The sequence below is a fragment of the Barbatula barbatula genome (genome assembly GCF_947034865.1).
Source record: "Barbatula barbatula genome assembly, chromosome: 12".
In the NCBI taxonomy this organism is placed as follows: domain Eukaryota; kingdom Metazoa; phylum Chordata; class Actinopteri; order Cypriniformes; family Nemacheilidae; genus Barbatula; species Barbatula barbatula.
Window position 1 is genome coordinate 15,641,361 of NC_136775.1, and position 20,070 is coordinate 15,661,430.

Here is a 20,070-nt window from a genome sequence, read left to right on the forward strand (position 1 = left end):
CAGTTCTGATGACTTCTGTATGTAACGGCGGACTACACATGAGCCAATAGTCCATGAGTGAACCTTTTAACAAACAGACCCTTCATTCAAAACGCCAAAAGCGTGATTGACACGAGATTGCTCCAATCTGTGAATTAAATCAGATGGCTTGATCCAATCAAACGCATCGCCATGTCGAAGCCCCGCCCATGCAAAGAGAAACCTAGAGGCGGGATTCTCCCGTAATGGCTTCAGTTCATTATTAGCCTTCGACAAACTGTCCATGTAAAACGAAGAGTCCGTTGTAACCAGCAACTTTGTTCGGGTTTCGTATGGATTATCAGCGCTGTAATTGTAGTTTGCCGTCGGATTAACTGTTTTGTGAAGCATAAATGCCGAGTTTTTGTTCTTGGTAAGTTCTCGTCGAAACGGACTCCTCTCAGCTGTTGCAAATCTTCTCAAAGAGTTTCTCCAAGTGTCACGGTTAACTGTTCAGGCAACGACCGGCCGAGGAAATGACGCGTTGAGGGGAAAATACGTGTCTTCTGTTAAAAACGTAATTTTGTTTGACAAAGTTTTTTGAGGAACGTGTTCTAGGTAGATGAAATCCTGGCCTTGGTTCAGCTATTTTCCTTTGCACGTACATTTATTTGAATTTAACTGCCCATTAAAAAGCATTTGTGTGTTTTTTTTAGTACATATGTGGTGCTAAATTGAGATAAAGGTGCATTTAACGTCGTTTGTTTAGGGAATTTACGCTAGCGTGCTAAGGAAACATAACATAGACGGCGTTGGAGTTTGTTGACTGTTACAGTTAGCTTCACATCGCTACTGAAAGCCATTCACATCTCTTCAGTTTGGTGTGTAAAACATGACAAAACCTGTCTGCCAAAGCATGACCATAAAATCTTACTTTTTACAAAGTTAAGCCGTACATAATTCAACTCGTCTTGTTTAGATCGTTTGATATGCACGTTTAAAATCCATGTACACGACTGAGCGAATTATTTATAACTGGTTCCCCTTGAAACTCATCACACCTAATATATTCATCTTTTGTAGCTCAAGCCTCATGTGAAGCCCCGTGTCATTGAGTCATGCAGAACTTCCAAAACATTGAGGATGAGCCGTTTCCCAGCTTCCTTTCCAACGCCTCACTGGGCAGCAGCGGCCGTGACACTCTCGGCAACGTGACACTGGGCTCGTTTGGGATGCCCATGGCCGCCTCTACTGTGGCTAAAATTAGACCTCCAGTAGACAACAGGTGAGACACCCCTGGGCATATATCGCATAATATTTTCACCATGTGTTCAGTTGTGACTTATCAAGGTTTCCTGTTCCTGCGGAGTGGTGGTCAGGGAGTTAACATGAGAAACATATTCTTTTCAAAAGAAAGAACATTCCATTGTTTAGCCATATTAGACAGTTTGCCGTGCTTTTTTGTATACATTTATTTTTGCAGCCTTTATTTAAGGCATTTTTATTGCATGTTATCCATCAATTGTTACGTCTTGTCTGACAGAACGTGTTTTATTTCAATTTTTCAGAGAAACTGATGTTCAAGCATCATATTTGGAAGACGGCAGGATTTCACTCATGCATTCCCAGGGCTCAGATGGTGTTAGCGAAAGATTTGCTCTTAGCCTCAAAGAAGATGCGTACGTGTACATCAGTTTAATTTGTTTTTTATAATTCATTGAACCGTTTTCCCATCTGCACCAGTGCATAAATATGGCTGTGAAACAAAACCGTTTTCCTGTGGCTTTTGTAGTTGTAATATAAATTGACGTGGCAATAAATAATTATTCATTAAGTGTCCAGACCGATTACAAAAGTCATGGGAATCCTAGTAATTATTAATCATTTTTTTCGGTCACATTTGGCAGAGATGGGCGCACCACTATCAAAACGACTAAAAATGATTTTGTGCTTTTAGTAAATATGGTGTAGTCGTCATTTAATTTCACCTGTGGTCGGTCCTGAAAAAGTGAGTTGATAAGCAGAAGCACACAAATTGTGATCAACTAATAAGGCAAGAAACGTTTGCCATCCGTCAGGATTTGGCCCAGAAGTTTATATCCAGCATGCCAGAGTGAATTACAGAGGTTGTGGAAAAACAAGGTCCAGCAGTAAATATGCACTCCGTTATGCCAATAAACTCATTTAAAACCTGATATATGCTTATCATTGTTTTCCAGTATACCATAGAAAGAGACGTGGAAAAATTATCTACAAATACAGAAGCAGCAAACTTTGCAAAACGCAAAATTTATGTCACAGCCAATACATTTGGCCAAGACTGTAGTATTAAGTTAAATAATACTAAATTATTAACCTTCAGTTCCCTCCCTTGGTCTTAAAATATTGGTATCGATCTTTGAACCCCTAGTGTACTCTCTTTTGTTTTTTTTTATACAAACTAACTTGTATTGCTTTTTCTTAATTTGTTTTTCCTTGTACAGTGATAACGTAGACGACTTCATTGCTGCCAATAGATTCTCAGATTTGCTAGTGAATGTCAATTTGGATGAAACGCAGTCTAGTTGTGTTTCCAAAACATCTCCCAAAGGCGCGGGTCCATCTCTTGCATCAGGGTCTGTTCTTCGAGCGAATGGTATGTAATTGCTTAGTGGTGCATTTATTTGGGACTGGTTATCTTTAATTTCAGCCAAATTGTTCTCGAACTTGTTCTCTCAACATGACAAAGTAGTGTTTTTAATACTTATATCATTTTTCTTTCATTAGACCTCTCAACTGGTCTTTTCTCATTTTCTCATGTTGGCGACAGAGATACAATGGCAGCTCAGGTGCGTTATTTAATTCAATGCTGTATGTTTTATCTTGTTCAGCACTTCCATTGTCCACTTATTCTCTTTCTGCTCTTTTTAGGCAACAGTACTTCCAGTTATGTTGGAGGAAGAGGAAGATTCTGCAAGTCATGGCACAGACAGTGAAAGGTGTAGTGGCAGCATTGCCAGCTTCCTGGCCAATGAGATGCTGATGTCTCTTGACAGCATGAATAGTGATGTCACAGGTTGATTATAGTCATTTTAAAATTCTCATGACTCCATATACAGTTCAAGGGCTAAAATAAGTTAACCAAAATATTCATGCATGTTTTCTTGCTGTTATTTACTTTCCCAGATGATGACATTGATCTGAACCAGCTTCATGATGAGGAATTGGAGCTTTACTTCAAAAAGCTGATGCCCCCTGCAATGCAGAGAGGTCGAGTAGAAGGGCAAGAAATATCTGTTGTGAGTCACCTCCCCTTTATATTTGTTTACCGGAACTTCCTAGTATTTTTTTAAATATATGATCTGTTCCTGTCACAGGAGTTGCCTTCCAGTTCCTCTCAACCCAACTCCTGTGAGGCAGAGAAGAACAGACACCATTTTCATGATAACTATGACCAAGTACGCACATGAAGTTGCTCATGATTTTAGTCAGCGTGAAATTGGAATTAACCTTATATAGTGTTCATGCATTTTGCCTTTTGAAACAAAGCTTTTCCCTGCAAGAAGAACATCTCAAGTCTTTTATTGAAATGTATACATACAAACAGCCTTCCTTTTTGCTTGACATCAAACGCCTCTCCTCCGAACAATATGGACATTTTATTTATTGTTGAGTATCCTGTTTTTAAATAAAATGTGGAAGTCCTATAACAGAAGTAAGTCCTATAACAGAAGTATAGTCATCTGTCAATAAACCTGACTTTTAGACAGTTTACTTATTCGTAACAGCTCAGGCCAGCTATTTGTAGTACTGTGTTGACTGTTTTCTTTGTATTGTTAATTTATTGTACCATAACAATTTTGGTACTAAAGTCTTTACTTAAATGTTGAAGCTCCTTTTGCTCTTGTGGTTCCACTTCTACAGAGGGGCTTTCGCATGCCTGATGTGCGACTGGCGGCCACAGGTATGGATTCATGTCCTGCCAGTGATGAAGATACAGAGGATGAACTTGAGGCTTCACAAAACCGCGGAAGAGCCAGATTTCTCCTCCCCAGCACCTCCAGACAACCGGTAGGCAATGTTTCTTGTTATATGTTTAAGTCTTATTGAAACCACATGAGTTAAGATTTATGTCTTTCATCATATTTGTATGGCCCATTCTGAACCAGTGTTTTGTTCAATTAAGTTGACAAGCAAATGCTATGCAGTTTTTCAAATCTGTGTGCGATCAGGTGGGAGAGAGCCACCGGCCTCATTTTCGACCTGGGTTGGAAGGAGGGAGCTCTGATGAGTCACAGACTGACAGCAGGCACACTAATACCAGGACAGGCATCGAGCACCGTCGCTCAGCAGAGGGACAGGTCATCAACTCCCCAATTGCAGGTAGAGACAACTTTGACTAGTGTACCAGCCATCTTCCCTTGTTTTTATACACCCAATTGAGATTCACTTTTGTGTTTTCTGCGGTGTCAGGTGATGGAGGAGGAGGTGATGGGAGCAGTGGGAGCGAGGAGGATGGAAACGATGGTGGTGTATCAACCATTCCTTTGCCTCCCACGAGTGTCCAGAGCACCTATGATGTACTGCGTGGCTTGGGCATTGTGGGAGGAAGTGGAGAAAACAGAGCTGATGACCAGCTTCAGTCGTTGCCAAGCAGATCGGGCATGACCATGCAGAATCGGGTAAAATTAATATTGCATTGGCAACAATAATGATCCAGTTATGGATTAAGTCAAAAGATTATTAAATGTTGAGGTTGGACGCTTTTACTTGCTGTGTAGCATATGTTTATGAACAACAGGAATACTAGCTTTGAATGATTGGAAAACTACAAGCTTTAAACCTTTTGTATAAATATTTTGCATAGGCTGCAGCTGTTATATTTACCGTTACATCCAAACAGATGTGTCTAGATTTTGTTCATTTGCCAACATTAAATGCCATTCGTGTTATGTTTTTAACTTTTTTGTTAGTCACTGGTAGTAATATTTTCCATATTATGTTACATCCACTCAGATGGGTGACCGTGTTGGTCCAGTTGGCACAGGGGAGGCTGGCCAAACCGCTGTGGCATCTTCTGTAAACTGGAACATTAGTCAGGATAGACAGGGGGTTCTTGTGAGTATTTATATTGCAGTTTATTCCTAAAATCAATTTAATACGAACAGTATAGTCCATTTGAAAATCTTAATCAACAAGTTGACAATACTAAATCTTGACAGGATGCAATGGATAACCCAGCCGAAGGTCACCTGGACTCCATGTACCTAAGGTCGGGTGCTGGTCACAATCCTCAGGATACCTCTTCCTCAGTCAGTCCCTTCCTACAGGGCACCCATAGCAGTTTTCACCTCTCCCAGGTACTTCATGAATCTCAGAATAAATCTGAACAAGGGATTGACCTGGGGCAAACTGTGGATCTTGGTGTCCTTGGACACCGTGGTGGCCCCTGTGGGGATTCTCCAGTTCTAAATGATCAGCAGAGCTCCAGCAGTAATGAAGATTTCAGAGAGTCTCTGGATCCTAAGTACCTCTCCCAGAGCTTTAATGAGAGTGACAAATATCATGATATTTGGAGTCATCATCCAGATGACGTGGAGCTTGAGTTGCAGCAAGGTAACAACTGTAAATTTGTGAGTGTGCAGAGTGAATCAATAGGATGATTTTCAAGATCACAATCTAATGATAAAATATTTCTCAGGGGCAAACGATACACATAGTGTGGTCTACCAGAATGAAGAAGGAAAATGGGTCACTGATTTGGCCTATTACTCCTCATTTGAAAAAGAAGTGGAGGCCAAGATGCCAGAGGAAGTTGCAATACAGTTTCAGTCTGAAGATTTTCTTGGCGGCGGTAAATGAAAAGCTTTGACACTCTTATCTCTTAAGGATTTAGCATGGCTTTTTAATGCATATGTTGTCTTTTTTTTAGATCAAGCCATGGAAAAGATAATTGAGGATCAAGAGGAGTTTGAAAAGGAACACCAGTTTATGCAGGTAGTATTTCTTATGAATCCATGTGCAGTTTAATCAACCAAAAAGACCCAAGATGTAATCAATGAACCCAAAAATGTTTCTGTTTGTGTTCTGATAGGAAGAACAGATTCAGGCTGTTAACGTGAGTGAAGTGCTTGGAAACACCTCTTGGAAAGTCCCCTCTAGTAACAACATCCTCATGAGGGCTTCACAGGTCTCCTCTGACCTTGAAGCTGCTAACCAAAGTTATCTACGCATTTCATTGGGGGAGTTTTTTCAGAGACGCTCTGAAGCCCTGGGCTGTCTCGGCAGCAGTGAAGAGGACTATGTAAAAAGGGTGAGTCCCCCATCACCAATTTTTACAACATTCCACCATGTTAATTACTTTGTTGTGAATTGGAAAGCATTAGTACGCATTAATGTGAACACCTCCTATATTCTGCTGTTTGACATACTTTACGAATCTGACTTTGGTAAGCTGATCTATTAGGGTGAAGTTCTGATATATGTATCTGCTTTCAGCCTTCTTTTGGATATGTCATCACTTCCCCTGAGAAGAGGGAACCCATAGCATTAATTCAATCCTCAGATTCTTTCTTCAGAGGAAGCTCCACCCACAATGAGTCAGTTCAGCAGAATGATGCTGATGAGACGCTACATCCAGGTGTGTTCAGCTCACTTAAGTTCTGGTTCATTCTAAGGACATATGTGGAGATTTTATTACTCTCCTTTTCAAACTTCAGATGATCTAGATGAGACTCTTGAACCCAAGCCAGCCGACGACCCACTGGAGAATAACGTACAACCACAAACAACTGAAGTCCTTTCTCAGGTATTTAACATCTGAAATGTGACCATATAGTGTCTTTTCTTCCAGTGATGTCATGTATTTGACACGTTTGTCTTTGGTTTTGATTTAGATCTCTGCACAATATGAAGATAAGGAAAGCTCTGGCTCGTTTAACTCCAGTAGCAACCTTCTGCTCAGCATCAGTACAATAGCCTCTGCAATTGCTGATGCCTCCATTAGCTCAGATCCAGCCCAGCTCGCCGCAATGATCATGGAACTGTCCAAAAAAAGGCGCTCTAAAACCCAGCAATGTGTATTGGGTGACACGCATATGAGTTCTGTACCAAGTTCAAATCAGAACGGTCTGCCGGAGGACTTGCAGAAGACAACATCGCTGGGAGATCTGAGCACTCTTGACATGGAGAAATATCTGAAGAGGGCTGAGGTGTCCAGTAGTGATAGCGATGCCTCTGCCTCACACTCATTCCTGGACATTCTCACCCTGGCTGATCGCTTGGCCAGTTCTCACAAACCGACCCCACAACAGCTGACATCTCTGGAAAATGGAACTGCCAATCCACATGAAGAGTGTTGGGTGAGGGAGGAGCAGCAGGTGAGCAAGACATGTCAGGTTTTGACAGGGAGTGCATCCAAACAAACTGAAGAAGATTATGGGGTTTTGCCAACCCCGAGGTCGGATTTCAAACGAAGTGCGATTCCACGACCCAAGGGAAGCAGTTTACCGACTGCCGCTTCACATCCACCCAAGCGATCTTTAGGATCTGGGCAGTCGTCATTACCTTCCTCATCCTCTAAGCTGAAACCTGCCGATTCCAAATCTGGTTTTGAGAAAAACAAAAATGATCGTTCACCTCTTTCTACAAGTAAGGCCATCCCTGAATCCAAGATTAAAGTAGGAGCTGCTCGACCACAATTATCAGGCACTACGGCTGCGAGTAACCGCCGGTCTCTCAAAGGTGATGGCTCCACATCTGCTCCTGCATTTGTGCCAAAGTCCTCACCTGGCATTCCGGGTAGTGGCAGCTCAGAGCTATCATCACTGAAGACATCGCCAAACCCGGTCAAAAACAGGACCACAGTAGGACGCACAAACAAACCCAACATGAGCCAGTCACGGTCTCCCAGAAGCCCCAGAGCTGCTCAAACTGTTTCAAAAGAGAAGACTGCAGTTGTTGACCGTCAGGATTCACTGCCATCAACCCAAGAAAAATTTGGTATGTCCTTATTTTTTTAATGGGATTGTTCATGTTGTATTTGTTACAGTACAATGGTGTCTTACATAAATATTGCACAAACTACATTTGTTTTTATTCTCAATTTTAAGGCTCACCTGGAGTTGTGGAGGTCAGCCATTGTAATTTCAGACCATCTACCTCCCCTCTTACCCACTCCAGTCCAAGCAAGTCCTCCATTCCCAGTGCTTACGGGTAAAACGCTTGCTTCTGAACATCATTTAACAGAATTGCAAAAAACTAACAAATTAATCTAAATCTCAGTTTCCAACATATTCCAAAATTGATTGTAAATTAAGTTAAAAGCCCTTATGCCTTGTAAAAGAAAGTTTTAAAAACTCCAGACTAGTTTATCCTTTATAGAATAGAAAATCGTTCACTTTAATTAAATCACATTGATTTGTACTGGATTTAATGTCGTGTTTAATGGAGTTCTTGCTGATCTGGTCCATGTATTCTGCAATAGGGAGACGTCTCCCTGCTCCCCCAGCAGTGGTAAGAACCAGAGGAGTCCTGCTGGAGATCCATCTTCCCCTCAGTCTCCTTGTTCAAGCCCGTCTCTTAGCAGACTCACTTACCTCTCCATTAATGAGAACTCTTGCCTACCAACCCCTGACCACTATAAAGTGAGTGCTTCATTAAAAAACAGACCAATTTAGTTTGGGATTGTCTGACATACGGTTTGTAGCTGTGATAGTTTGCTTGTGAGCATGTACAGTACTATGTAGTCTGCAAAATACAAAAAAACATGTGAAACCGTAACCATGTCTATAATCTTTTCCTCTGCCTCTCCAGAAAAACAACTCTATGGCCCTAAGCACCACCATTATCAGAGCAAGCCCAACACCTCCAGTGGAGCCATTTGAAAATGGAAATATTCTGAGTTCATCAAAGAGTCCAGAACCTCTTTGCCCTGCTGATATTCCAGATCTGACCCAAAAGACCTCAGATCTTAGCTTGCGAAGCGATTGCGACTTTCACAAAGACTTTGGAAATGGCTATGGCAAAGGCAACTGGCATTCTGAGCCTGGACAGAGATTGTACGTGCAAGGGGATTCTGGGTACTCGAGCAAGCGTAACATTCAACATCCACCTGGCACTTCTGCAGAGACTCACCAACTGTTGCCACACGTCTTAGGATCTGGATCTCGTTATGGTATCACAGATGATTTGACATATGGGGCGGGCACAAACTATAGCGCACAGGGTGCCCTGGCAAACCTTCCCTCGGGTGTGCCGAACCTTCTGACAGGGCGTTCCCTTTTTTCTCCTCAACTGGCACAGCAGTATCTAAGTTCAGAAGGATCTTTGCACACTCCGGCCTATCAGTTAGGAGGGCCGCCTGGGTTGTATGGTGTATCTGCTACAATGCAAGGTGGAAACCCATCTATGGGTCATATGCATGTACCTGGTCAATCAAATCTTCAATCTGGTTATCTGAACGCTGGTCAGCATCCTCCTCCTCAGTATCCAGTTGGCAAGGTTTATGGACAACCAAATGTTGGTTCATGGGCAGCACATGACCTTGCAGACCTAAGAAGTGAGTGGTTTTGTAAAATAACTGGAAATCTGTAGATGCCCCTAAATTAGTTGCAATTGCTATAATATAGCTGGTCATGTCATCTATTAGTAAAAAACAGTTTATATTTTTCATCTCGCACTTTAGCTCAAGTAGTTGTTCCCAATGAGCTGAAGTTTCCCAATTCCTGCTGTGTGGGCATTGCCTCTCAGACGTCACTCAACATTTTCAACCCTTCTGAGCGCTGGCAGCAAGTGTCCATCTCCGTCACAAGCCTGTCCATAGATGGAGAGAAGGTAAGAAAACGTCACTGGGATGTAATAGAGAATTTAAGTCACTATTTTTTTATGCAGGACCAGCTCCGTACAAATGTACTGCATAATTGAAATTGATTGTCTCACAGGTGGTGTCTCTACCATTCCAGTGGCTGATAGTTAAGAATAAGACTATTATTGGGCCCAATTGTACAGAGGAGCAGAAGGTGTTGTTTATAGCTCCGAAGGCTGGCCTGTATCAGTGTACTCTCAGTGTGTCGTCCTGGCCTGCATCTGCAGAGACTGAGACCGTGGCACATGCTGAAGTGTTTGCCAAGAAAGTGGTGCTGATCGCTGTGGCTGAAAACCCCGCCATAGAGGTGGTGTTAAAAAATGTACAGCATTGTATATGAACCTTGCGTTTAATTGTGTGATGTTTTATTTGGGATTATTTTAGGAGTTCTAGCTCCCCGTTGATTTATCTACATATTTCTTTATTTTAAATAGGTGGATGTTGGAAAGACTGGCTGTTTGGACTTTGGGGATCTGTCGGTGGGCAGTTCCAAGGCCTTGCCACTCAAACTGGTCAACAGGACTCATGCCACCGTGCCAATCCGACTGGTTATCAGTGCGGTCAGTGAGATCTCACACAAACTTGGTTTTGGAAAAAAATTGTTTAAACTATGGTTTATGGTTGGAGAGATTTGACAGCGAACCTTATACATAACAAACATTTTGTTTCTGTCTCGGTCTTCTGCAGAATGCCTCCGCTTGGCATTGTTTTAGTCTATCCAAGAGCCCGGTTGCCATGACCACCGATACTTCCCTTCATTCTGGCCCAAACATGACCTCGATGTCAACTTCATCAGTAATAAACCATGTACTGCATGCCAGTTATGCCGAGGTGACTTACTATCTGATGTAATGCAGTTTTTATTTGTGGATTGAGGCTGCATTTATAACACAGAATTTGAGCTATTTTAAAGTGATAGTGTACCCAAAATTTTGTTATGATTTACTCACCCTATTGTTATTTCAAACCTGTATGACTTTCTTCAAAATATATTTTGTGTTCTGCGTAAGAGAGCCTGTAAACGAACAGCACCGGCACCCGTTCACTTTTATTGTATGAACAGAAAACCAATGCAAGTGTGCAAAGAAGGAAATGACAAGAGTGTGAATAAATGATAACACATTTGGTTTTTTTGAGTGAACTTTCCGTTTATTGATTTTCTGATCTATCTCAGAATCAGGAAAGCTTCTTGGCGTGGATTCATTTCAGTGCTCCACAGAAGTACATTCCAAGTTCAGGTATGCAAACAAACCCATAAACCAGGGGCTTTTGTAAGCTAAGAAGCTTTCATAAATGTTATTTCCTCCATACAGTATACAACTGCAAATATTCACTTTTGTTTTTACAGGGGATTTGGGGCCAGCCGACGAGTATAGTGCGAGGGTAGATGTGGAGGTGGACAGTCCCGGCCCCAGTCATGTCATCCAGAGTGTAGCCCTGAAGGCGAGGTCGGGCACTCCCAGAGTGCACGCACCCAAAGATTTGCAGGTAATGGATCATACCATTTGCCCACAACAGAGACACATGTGACCTTAGTATTCCTTATATACAGCTGCGCAAAAAATAAGGGACCATTTTCATTAAATCAGCATTTCTAGATGTGTTGTGGTAATTCCAGTTTCTGTCCTTCCTGAGGTTTGATTTTATTGAAATTCATCCAACAGCAATGTGAAAGACTGACAGCATGACAAGTCACATGAAAATTTATAGGAAACGAGGTTAAAAATAATTTTTGAAGCTTTTCTAAATGCATGTACAAATATTATTGTTTTATTGCTCAAAAGTGAATGTGTATTTTTCAGACCTGAAACACAGCAAGTGAAGTTGAGGATTTTGTCTGTTTTCATATTTCTGCAAATTAAAACAATATTTTATTTGAAATTTGGTAGTAATGTTTTTATAGTATTTATACTTATATACTATATTATACTAATTTCAGTTAAACGCATACCTATAAATAGTACTTTTTCAATCAACTGATTTTGAAAAGGACTTTCTGTGGCTATATAGTAGTTGAATCTTGTTTTTGAAACTTAACAGAAAAAAATCTTCCTAGTTTATATTTTTTGATGTCCTTTAACTGATGTATGAAACTCTGTACAGACGGTATATCTTCAAGCTCCTTTGGGTCAGACAGCTAAGCAGACTCTTCCATTAAAGAATGCAGGCAACATTGACGTTCAGCTGAGACTAAAGGTAAATCAAGAGTTTACTTCATAAGAAGAACTTTAAGCTTCATTCTTCATTAAATCCACGTAACCTCTCTTAGTCATTACTTTCCATTCAGACAAATCTTTTCCCTGTGTGTCTGGCTGATTGACAGAGTGACGATGGGGATAGCTGCTTCATGGTGAGGCCAGAGGAACTGACCCTGAGAGCTGGAGAGGAACAGAGTGTCGTGGTCTCATTCACAGCCCAGGGCACACAGAAACCAAGGGAGAGGTATGTATCTGTGTAGGTTAAACATTCATTTTCTTGTAAACATGAAAAAAAATTCAGTAGAAAGTAAAGTTCATATTCTCTTTTCAGCATGTTAACCGTTCTAGTTCTGCCGGGTGGACCGCAGTATGAGGTGATGGTGAAAGGAGAGGTGCTTCAGGGGGTTTCTGGGAAGCTGGCATCCCCATCTGCTGTATTGCAACAGGCTGAAGTCCCACCCATCCTATCTAACAAACAATTCATGGCGTGGGGAGGAGTAACTCTGGGCAGAGCTGTGTAAGTATAAATCGTTGTTCATAGAAAATGCCACATGCAGTACATGAAATAATACCGGTGAAGGGAATGTGGATCACAAACCTTAAATCTTGTGTAGGCAACAGAAACTGGTCCTAAGGAACAACTCTCCCAACACATCTCAGCACCTCAGGCTTCTCATCAGGGGTCAAGACCAAGACTGTTTCCAGGTCAGATTTCTGCATTAACTCAACACCGGTTTAATGATAACGACTTGTTTTATAGTTTCTCTCATTCATCTCTTCCTGCGTATCTCAACCCTATAGCTGCAGAGCTCGTTTGGTCCAGATGAACGCCTGACACGTAACCGAGAGCTGTCAATCAAGCCCAAAGAGGATGTAACCGTTCATCTGCTATTTGCTCCAACCCGTGTAGCATCCATGCTGGCCAAACTGGAAATCAAGCAGTCTGCTGCACGCTCCGCCCAGCCTGGGGTCAAATTCACAGTGAGTTTAGGCTTTGTTTACACTACACAAAACCGATTTATGCTCCACAGAAATGCTCTTTTTTTATTGTTTTACTTTTGAGCTCAATAAATAAGATTGATAATTTCTGATGAGAGACATTTCTAGACACAAGATCAATGTGTACACTTGCGTTGAGTAACATGAATGATGGTGTTCAGATCCCTCTGTCGGGTTATGGTGGCACCAGTAACGTGATCCTGGAGGAGCTGAGGAAGCGTTCTGACGGCTATGTGGCCACGCTGAGCGGAGTGCAGACCGGCCGTGTCATTAAGCTGTGCGTGTGCGTGAGGAACACTGGTTCACGTGCAGCCTTTGTGAAAGCGGTACCCTATAGTGACCTTCAGAATCGAACTGTTATGGACTCGACCGTCATCAGCCTCTCCCCTTCACAGTTTGTCCTGAAAGAGAGAACACAGGAGGTGAGAAGTGAATCTTTTTTCTTTGGTTTAAACTCGTCTTGTGGCATCTGCAATCCATTTGTGGTGCTTTTTCTTGAAGACATTGCTCGGTTGACAGATTTGGGCTGGTTAAACGTGTTGTTTGCTGAGGCTAGTGGCTAAAATCTAATAGCAGCTAAAATCTAACTACAAGCCAACCTGGAATGCGAGTTGAAAGTCAATCAAGTTTAATTCTGTGTGTTGGAACCGCTTTTTCACGTTCCTATTGACTTACTTGCTGTTATTAATTCACTGCCGTCGGGTTTGAGTTATCTCTGTATTTTGTATGGATGTTTTATCATTGCTGTGTCCACAGGTCATCACAATAGCGATGAAGGCTTCACGCAGAGAGCAGGCTCTCTGTCAGTCTGGTGCAGCTCTCCTCGCCACCGTCTGTCTTTTCTGTGGAGATGAGGTCTCTCGACAGCAGTTCAGAAAGTAATTGATAAAATATTATGATTTTCTTTAATCACTCTGTCTATTTAGTTCTAAAAAAAGTTTATATATATATATATAAATGGAAATTAGCTTTTTTCTTTTATAGTTGTCATTTTTATGGAAAGTTCAAGTGAGTTTGGATCTTGTGCGATGGTTGATCATGATTTGTAATTTAGTATTTTCATCTGTTTCCAAGGTTACAACAAATCAAACCAGAAGCGGGGAGGAAAGTTCTGTCTGAAAACAGTTTATTGAAGAATATCCCCTTTGATGAAATGTTTCTAGGAGAGGAGCAGGTTCAGGAAGGTAAGAGGACAATCTGCTGGTATGGAAACTGAGCATAGACTAACAAGAAATAAAAATAGTGCTTGATCACCGGCACAGACTGAACTCTGAGCATGATTTGTTTCTTTCAGCCTATGATCTGCCTCAGAGGCCAAATGAAGCTCAAATTTTCTATGGCAACATGAGCAAGGTGATGCTGTGTCTGTTTGGAACTATGGAGATGTCAGATTCTGGAGAGAGCGACCACACAGAGTCTATCAGACCCTCACAACGGCACACTTCTGAATCAGACAGGTATACATCTTTAGCCAATATTGTACACGCTTTTCTGCGTTGTGTATTTAGAAGTTCATATGTTTGTCACATTTCACGATGCTTATGAAGTTAATGTGTAGTTCACAATGCAGTGGTTTGGGGTCGTCGGGCCGTTACATCAGTAACGTTTCCCTGGATGTGCTGCCAGTCAAAGGTCCTCCCTTATGTCCATCAGAACCTGTGCCGAAGTTGGAGAACATCTGGAGCATCAAGCCTGATCAGCTGGTCCTCACCGCACCCACTATCAGTAAGATTAATTTCACCATTAAAAGCAAAAAAAAAACAGTTTGATAGCTGCTCTATAGAATATCTAGTGTTGTGGTTTAATTTACAGAAATGCTCATGGCATTTGGATGCAGTTTAAAATCTTTTCTCTTATTGGTTGTTTGTAGATGGTGTTGCTGACACCAAGCATGTGCAAATCCTGAACCGTTCAAACAGAGAGCTGAGCTTTGAACTGTCCTGGCCCGCTCACTGCCTGACTGTCACCCCACAGCACGGAGTGATTGAACCCCAGTATGAGACTCGCGTTTAAATAAGCTAAAAAAAGCATTTAATTTAACTATGCTACTGAACCTTGGCATTTCAACAAAAATCTATTACCGTTTCGTTTTTCAGGAGCCACTTGCAAATCCTCATCAGTCCCAATCCATCCCTCGCAAGCAAGTCCAGTATGCTGCCCTGGAGTGGACAGATCTATGTGCAATGTGATCATCAGCAGACGGTATGCGTTTCGTTCATTATTCAGACATGATACAAAGTGATGCGGAGAGGAAAATGTTTTAAAAGACTGTTGCAGATTCAAGTAACAGATCAATCCTTACCAACTTAACATCTATTTTATTGCTTTTTCTCTGCAGTCCATTAAAGTTCAGATCCGGCAGGATTTGGCCATGGATGTCTCCGCTGCTGGCTGTGCTGTAGATCGATCTTTGTGCCCGCTGCCACCTCAGGCTGAGACCCCCACTGTACCAGGACAGAAACCCCTGAGCGGCAGCAACCAGCCTCAGGTTGATATAAAGAACCGAACCCTTTTCTTTCCTTCAATTGCCTCTGGGGAGTCATCAGGTAACTCATTTAGAGTCGGATACTGCTTTGGTTTAATTCACATACACTATGCTAAAATCACTCTAAACTACGTCATTGTCATTACAAACAAATATTTGAAACGTTCCTTTTTTTTAAATGGATAAAATAATCTGCCAAATGCATAAACAAAAACACAATGTATACTTTGTAATGTCCCTTTGTATGTGTAAATGCACATTTTCACGGTTTTATGCTGCTTCAGATTTGGTTTGTGTGCCGCCTAAGCTAATGTCCTAAAGCATTCATACAGCACTGTGAGAAAATGCATATTTCTCTTTATAACAATTTTCTTTATTGCAGAATGTTCCCTGGAGGTGGAGAATCATGGGGAGGAGGTGAGGTGGTACCTCTCTTCATTTGCTCCTCCATATGTCAAGGTGTGTAACGTTAGCCTTTATGCACGAATAAAACCTCTTCAAATATTTATTGATTTTGATCGTGCTATTCTCTCTCTCTTGGATCAGGGTGTTGACAGCAGTGGGGATGTATATCGTGCGACATACTCTGCCTTCAGATGTGAGAAGGTGTCTGGGACTCTTGGGATCCAAGAGAGGATGAAGGTGCGTATCAGACATCTTCCACTATTACAGGCCTTTTTAGAGTACTTGACTGTGCTTGGTTAATTGTGGAATCCTGTGTAATAAGCTACCGTCCCAGGAATGCAATTTTCTAAACTTTTCTGTTTGGATTTGTACATTTCCTGCTGTCCCTTATTTAACAACATGTCTGTCTCTGCAGTCATTTCTGCATAATAAAATACCTCAGGGTTATCTTTCAGTTAACACAGGAAATACTATTATTCCATCAGAAAGCATGGAGCGGGGCCCAGTGCAAGTAGAAGATGCGGGGCCCTACCTGGCTAGTGCTTTTTCTGTCTTTATATTAAATCTTGCATATGATGTGTTTCTACAGCGTTTCATTGGTCAAATAAGCAAATAGAATTTCAATGGTAGTATACATTTAGCTACCTTGTTTTCCCCTCACACAAATGCAATCTCGATCGCTCCTAAATTAATCATCATCTTTAAAGTATATAAGAACAAAGTTAGGACATATCAGTAAATGAAGCTCATAAGAAAACAATAGCTACTTGTGATTATTGTGATTGTTGTTCACAGCTTTCAGAGCCATGCGACAGCGTGTGCGCATGGTGGCTAATGGCAGTAGTTCAGGCGTTCCAAGTGCTGCCAAATCAGTCTGTGCTGAATCAATATTCCACCATACAAGAATGTGCCATCACCGGCACGCACCGTGCATTTCTTGCCATGTTGCCTTATGGGTTCACTTTCGTTCAGCGCCAACACACAAGCATTGCCGTTGTTAGAACAAACGACAATACACTGTAAAGAATGACTGGAAAATGGTACAACATATTTTCAAGTAAATAACCAAGTACTTTAAAGCTTATTTTTAACGTAATATTCCATGAATAAGTCGAGTAAAATTACCTAAATCATTTTAACCCGTCATATTATTGTAAATCACAAAATGTTTCCTTTTTTCACAAAAATGACTCTCCTATTCCCGTCGCATACAAAGCATGCTGTGAACTCTAAAATCACTGCTCAGTTAGTGAAATTAACTAATAGAATTCATGTAGTCCCACCACAAACTTTATTTATTATTTTTAAGTGATTTGAACATGCTAAAATAAAATTAATTCACAATTTTCGTATCTGTGAAGGACAGACACATTTGCAGCTGACTCTTTCCACACAGTAGGCACTCATTCTACTCTGCTGTGCAAAGCAGGATCAAACGCGTGAAAAACAGTATGACTTGCATAACGCTGAAATTTGTTTAGAATAAACATTTATTATTTTAGATTTGCTTGCTGCCGGGCCCCCTAGAGTGCGGGGGCCTGGTGCGGTCACAAAAGACTGCCCTGACTATAATTGTTTTTCTTTTAACATGGGACATTTTCTGTTTTTTTCCTCATCTAGGTGCCATTCATTTTCTTGCCTCGTGACAGGGGGGATTATGCCCAGTTTTGGGATTTGGAGTGTCACCCAGCAGCAAGACCCCAGCACAAGAGCCGTGTGCGCTTCCAGCTCTGTGGCACTGTACGTTTAAAACATGCAAACACGATCTATATACAGAAATCAACAAATTAAACTTTCAGATTGGCTTTATAGCAAACCAGTGCAGAAAGTGTGTTTGCAATGCTGTTATTGGGGCTAGCAGTCCCTTACTGTTACGTCTATTTACGTTTATGTATTTGTAGGGCATAAAAGCAGGTGAAGAAGCTGGTGGTAAAGAAAATAGCTCACTTGTGAAAACAGAAGTCACTTTGAAAAACAGGAAGAGGCTGGATTCCCCAGGCTCAAAAACAGGGTACGTGCCTCAGTGTTCATGTACATCACCAGAGAGCGTCTTTCTTGCCGAGTCAGGTCTACGTAATAATAGTAACTGCTAATTCTGAAGGCAAATGCGTTGTATGATCAGTGGGGTATAGTAATAATCGTAATTTTAATATTTTCATTTTCCCATTTGTTATGACATTCAGGTCCCAGACAGAGACTCAAAAGAGGGGCGTGTATGCACCCCAGGGTCTGTACACGTTTCCTGCCACACGTGTGGGCACGACCAGCACGCTGAAGGTTAACTTCAGAAATAACTCCTCCAATGTACACGAGGTGAGAACACATTGCACAAAATCCACTAAATGACCTACAAACATGTGACATTTCATTACATAAAGTCCTTCGTAGTGTGAGCTAACATTGATTTTGTCTTAAAAATGGTATGGACATTATAGTCACATTCAGCACTACAACACCATGAATATATTACAGTCTAACACCTTCAGTCACTGACTGGTCACGTTACCTGTGAGTGTGGTTATCGTTAACGGTGTCATTGCATGTTAATGTGTGGAGTGATGTCACTTCTGCTGCTAAATGTGTGTGGCATGGGACTTACTTTGAGCTTTTCTAATTGACTTGCAGCTAAATTTCATAAGTCCTAAAGAGCCTTTCCACATCAAGCATTCAAATTATTCCTTAAGGTGAGTTATGTTCTCTTTTGTGCTTGTTATATTTCTCTCTCTTATTGCTTGTAAATAGTCTTTGTCTGGTGTAAAGGCTCAGCCTCAGGTATAATTTTAATGTGCGTTTATTTGTCTGCAGTCTTTTTCTGTGAGTTGTAGCGTGGACCGCATGAGAACACGCATAGCACTCCCATCCTAACTGAAAAAAAAACAAGGATGTGTTTTTGTTCTTAGTTCACTGCAACTTGTTTTAAAGGAGTAGTTCAGTACTTCAAAATTACAATTTTATCATTTACTCACACTCTTGTCATACTTTCTTCCGCAGAAGACAAAAGATATTTAGAAGAATGTTAACAGCCTCCCGTTCACTTGCATTGATTACAATAGAAGTGAATGGGGGCAGTGCTGTTCTGTTACCAATATGTTTCAAAATATCTTCTTTTGTGTTCTGCGAAAGAAAGTCGTACAGGTTTGAAGACCGTATTTTCATTTTGAAGGTGAACTACTCCTTTAAAGCTTACAATTTAGCATTTTGTGATCATCTATTTAAATCCATTCAAATATCTAGATGTAGAATGCCTTGTTTCTGAATTATTTACTGGTGTAACGTCCAAAGTTTACATTCTGAGTTTTACGTTCCTTCATGCCTTTTTACATTTCTTTACAAATTAAATATGCCGGTAAGCTGAATGTAAATTGGACAAGGTTAAGTTCCACGTGGGAAACCACATGTGCTCAAACCACTAAGCCTGTTGCATGTTTTGATGCGCTTGAATCTTGTGCCTCACTAGATCACAACACTACATCAACCTCCCTGTGCAGTTTGTGCCGACCACTGCGGGTCAGTTCTCCGGCACGCTGCTTGTGCAGACGGACACAGGCGCTAAACTCTGCATAGAGCTCAATGGAGAAGCCTTGTTCTAAAGACTCACTCGACATGCCGCCAGTGGAGACCCCCAAAGCTAATGAAGAGACTTTTAGACCTGGACTTTCAAATGCATGTCAAACTTGGCCGCACAGTATGGATATTATATATCCACCATAACAATTCAACATTTCTCAAACGATTCTTTGTGTTGACACCAGTTTTTCACTGTTGCAGTAACTGTACAGTTATTGTCAGTTTTCCTGTCGTTTTCTACGGTGTCATCCGGACTGTAGTTGTGTTTGCGTGAACTGTTGAGGTGAGCTGCCCTGTTCACAGAATTATCACAAAATGAGCTGAACGAATGTTTTAAAAAGATCTGAATCGCCATTAGTTGAAGATTGTACATGCTTTATACAACACAAAAAGTGTCTTGTATGTTTGCGTCATTTGTATTTATTTTACGTCATTGTTCTTGATAAATAAATTCTAACACATTTTATTTATTGTTGCATCTGTGTGTTCTGCCTTTCAAATGAAATAACTTTGGATTTGTTAGTCACACTACTTAGGATGTTTCAAAATCAACACGCAGTCTGTGAAGAACTTTGATTAAATGAGTAAATAATTTTTCCTGGTTTCACACATTA

At 41.2% G+C, this 20,070-nt stretch overlaps 1 protein-coding gene across 6 annotated transcripts; it reads left to right on the top strand.

Moving 5' to 3' along the window:
• Positions 1-186: 186 nt before the first annotated feature.
• Positions 187-20,069, top strand: cep192 (centrosomal protein 192). 6 transcript variants are annotated; one of them, XM_079469611.1, is made up of 48 exons: positions 187-391; positions 1,042-1,243; positions 1,527-1,637; positions 2,442-2,593; positions 2,725-2,786; positions 2,869-3,013; positions 3,124-3,236; positions 3,315-3,395; positions 3,862-4,008; positions 4,170-4,320; positions 4,411-4,619; positions 4,954-5,055; positions 5,160-5,553; positions 5,639-5,791; positions 5,870-5,934; positions 6,032-6,250; positions 6,436-6,577; positions 6,657-6,745; positions 6,834-7,938; positions 8,049-8,151; positions 8,423-8,582; positions 8,752-9,496; positions 9,623-9,771; positions 9,879-10,124; positions 10,237-10,362; positions 10,490-10,633; positions 10,977-11,040; positions 11,151-11,290; positions 11,906-11,998; positions 12,126-12,244; positions 12,332-12,517; positions 12,615-12,705; positions 12,802-12,981; positions 13,161-13,421; positions 13,756-13,877; positions 14,074-14,183; positions 14,294-14,456; positions 14,558-14,724; positions 14,870-14,993; positions 15,096-15,201; positions 15,338-15,545; positions 15,867-15,943; positions 16,031-16,126; positions 17,510-17,629; positions 17,791-17,900; positions 18,073-18,202; positions 18,515-18,573; positions 19,347-20,069. In XM_079469611.1, the coding sequence occupies exons 2-48, from the start codon at positions 1,077-1,079 to the stop codon at positions 19,477-19,479; spliced, it is 8,139 nt and encodes a 2,712-aa protein (XP_079325737.1). In that variant the 5' UTR covers positions 187-391; positions 1,042-1,076; the 3' UTR covers positions 19,480-20,069. The 6 variants fall into 6 exon arrangements, with proteins under 6 accessions (XP_079325737.1, XP_079325738.1, XP_079325739.1 ...); XM_079469612.1 differs by having other exon boundaries at positions 14,570-14,724; XM_079469613.1 differs by having other exon boundaries at positions 9,879-10,109.
• The last annotated feature ends 1 nt before the right edge of the window (position 20,070 follows it).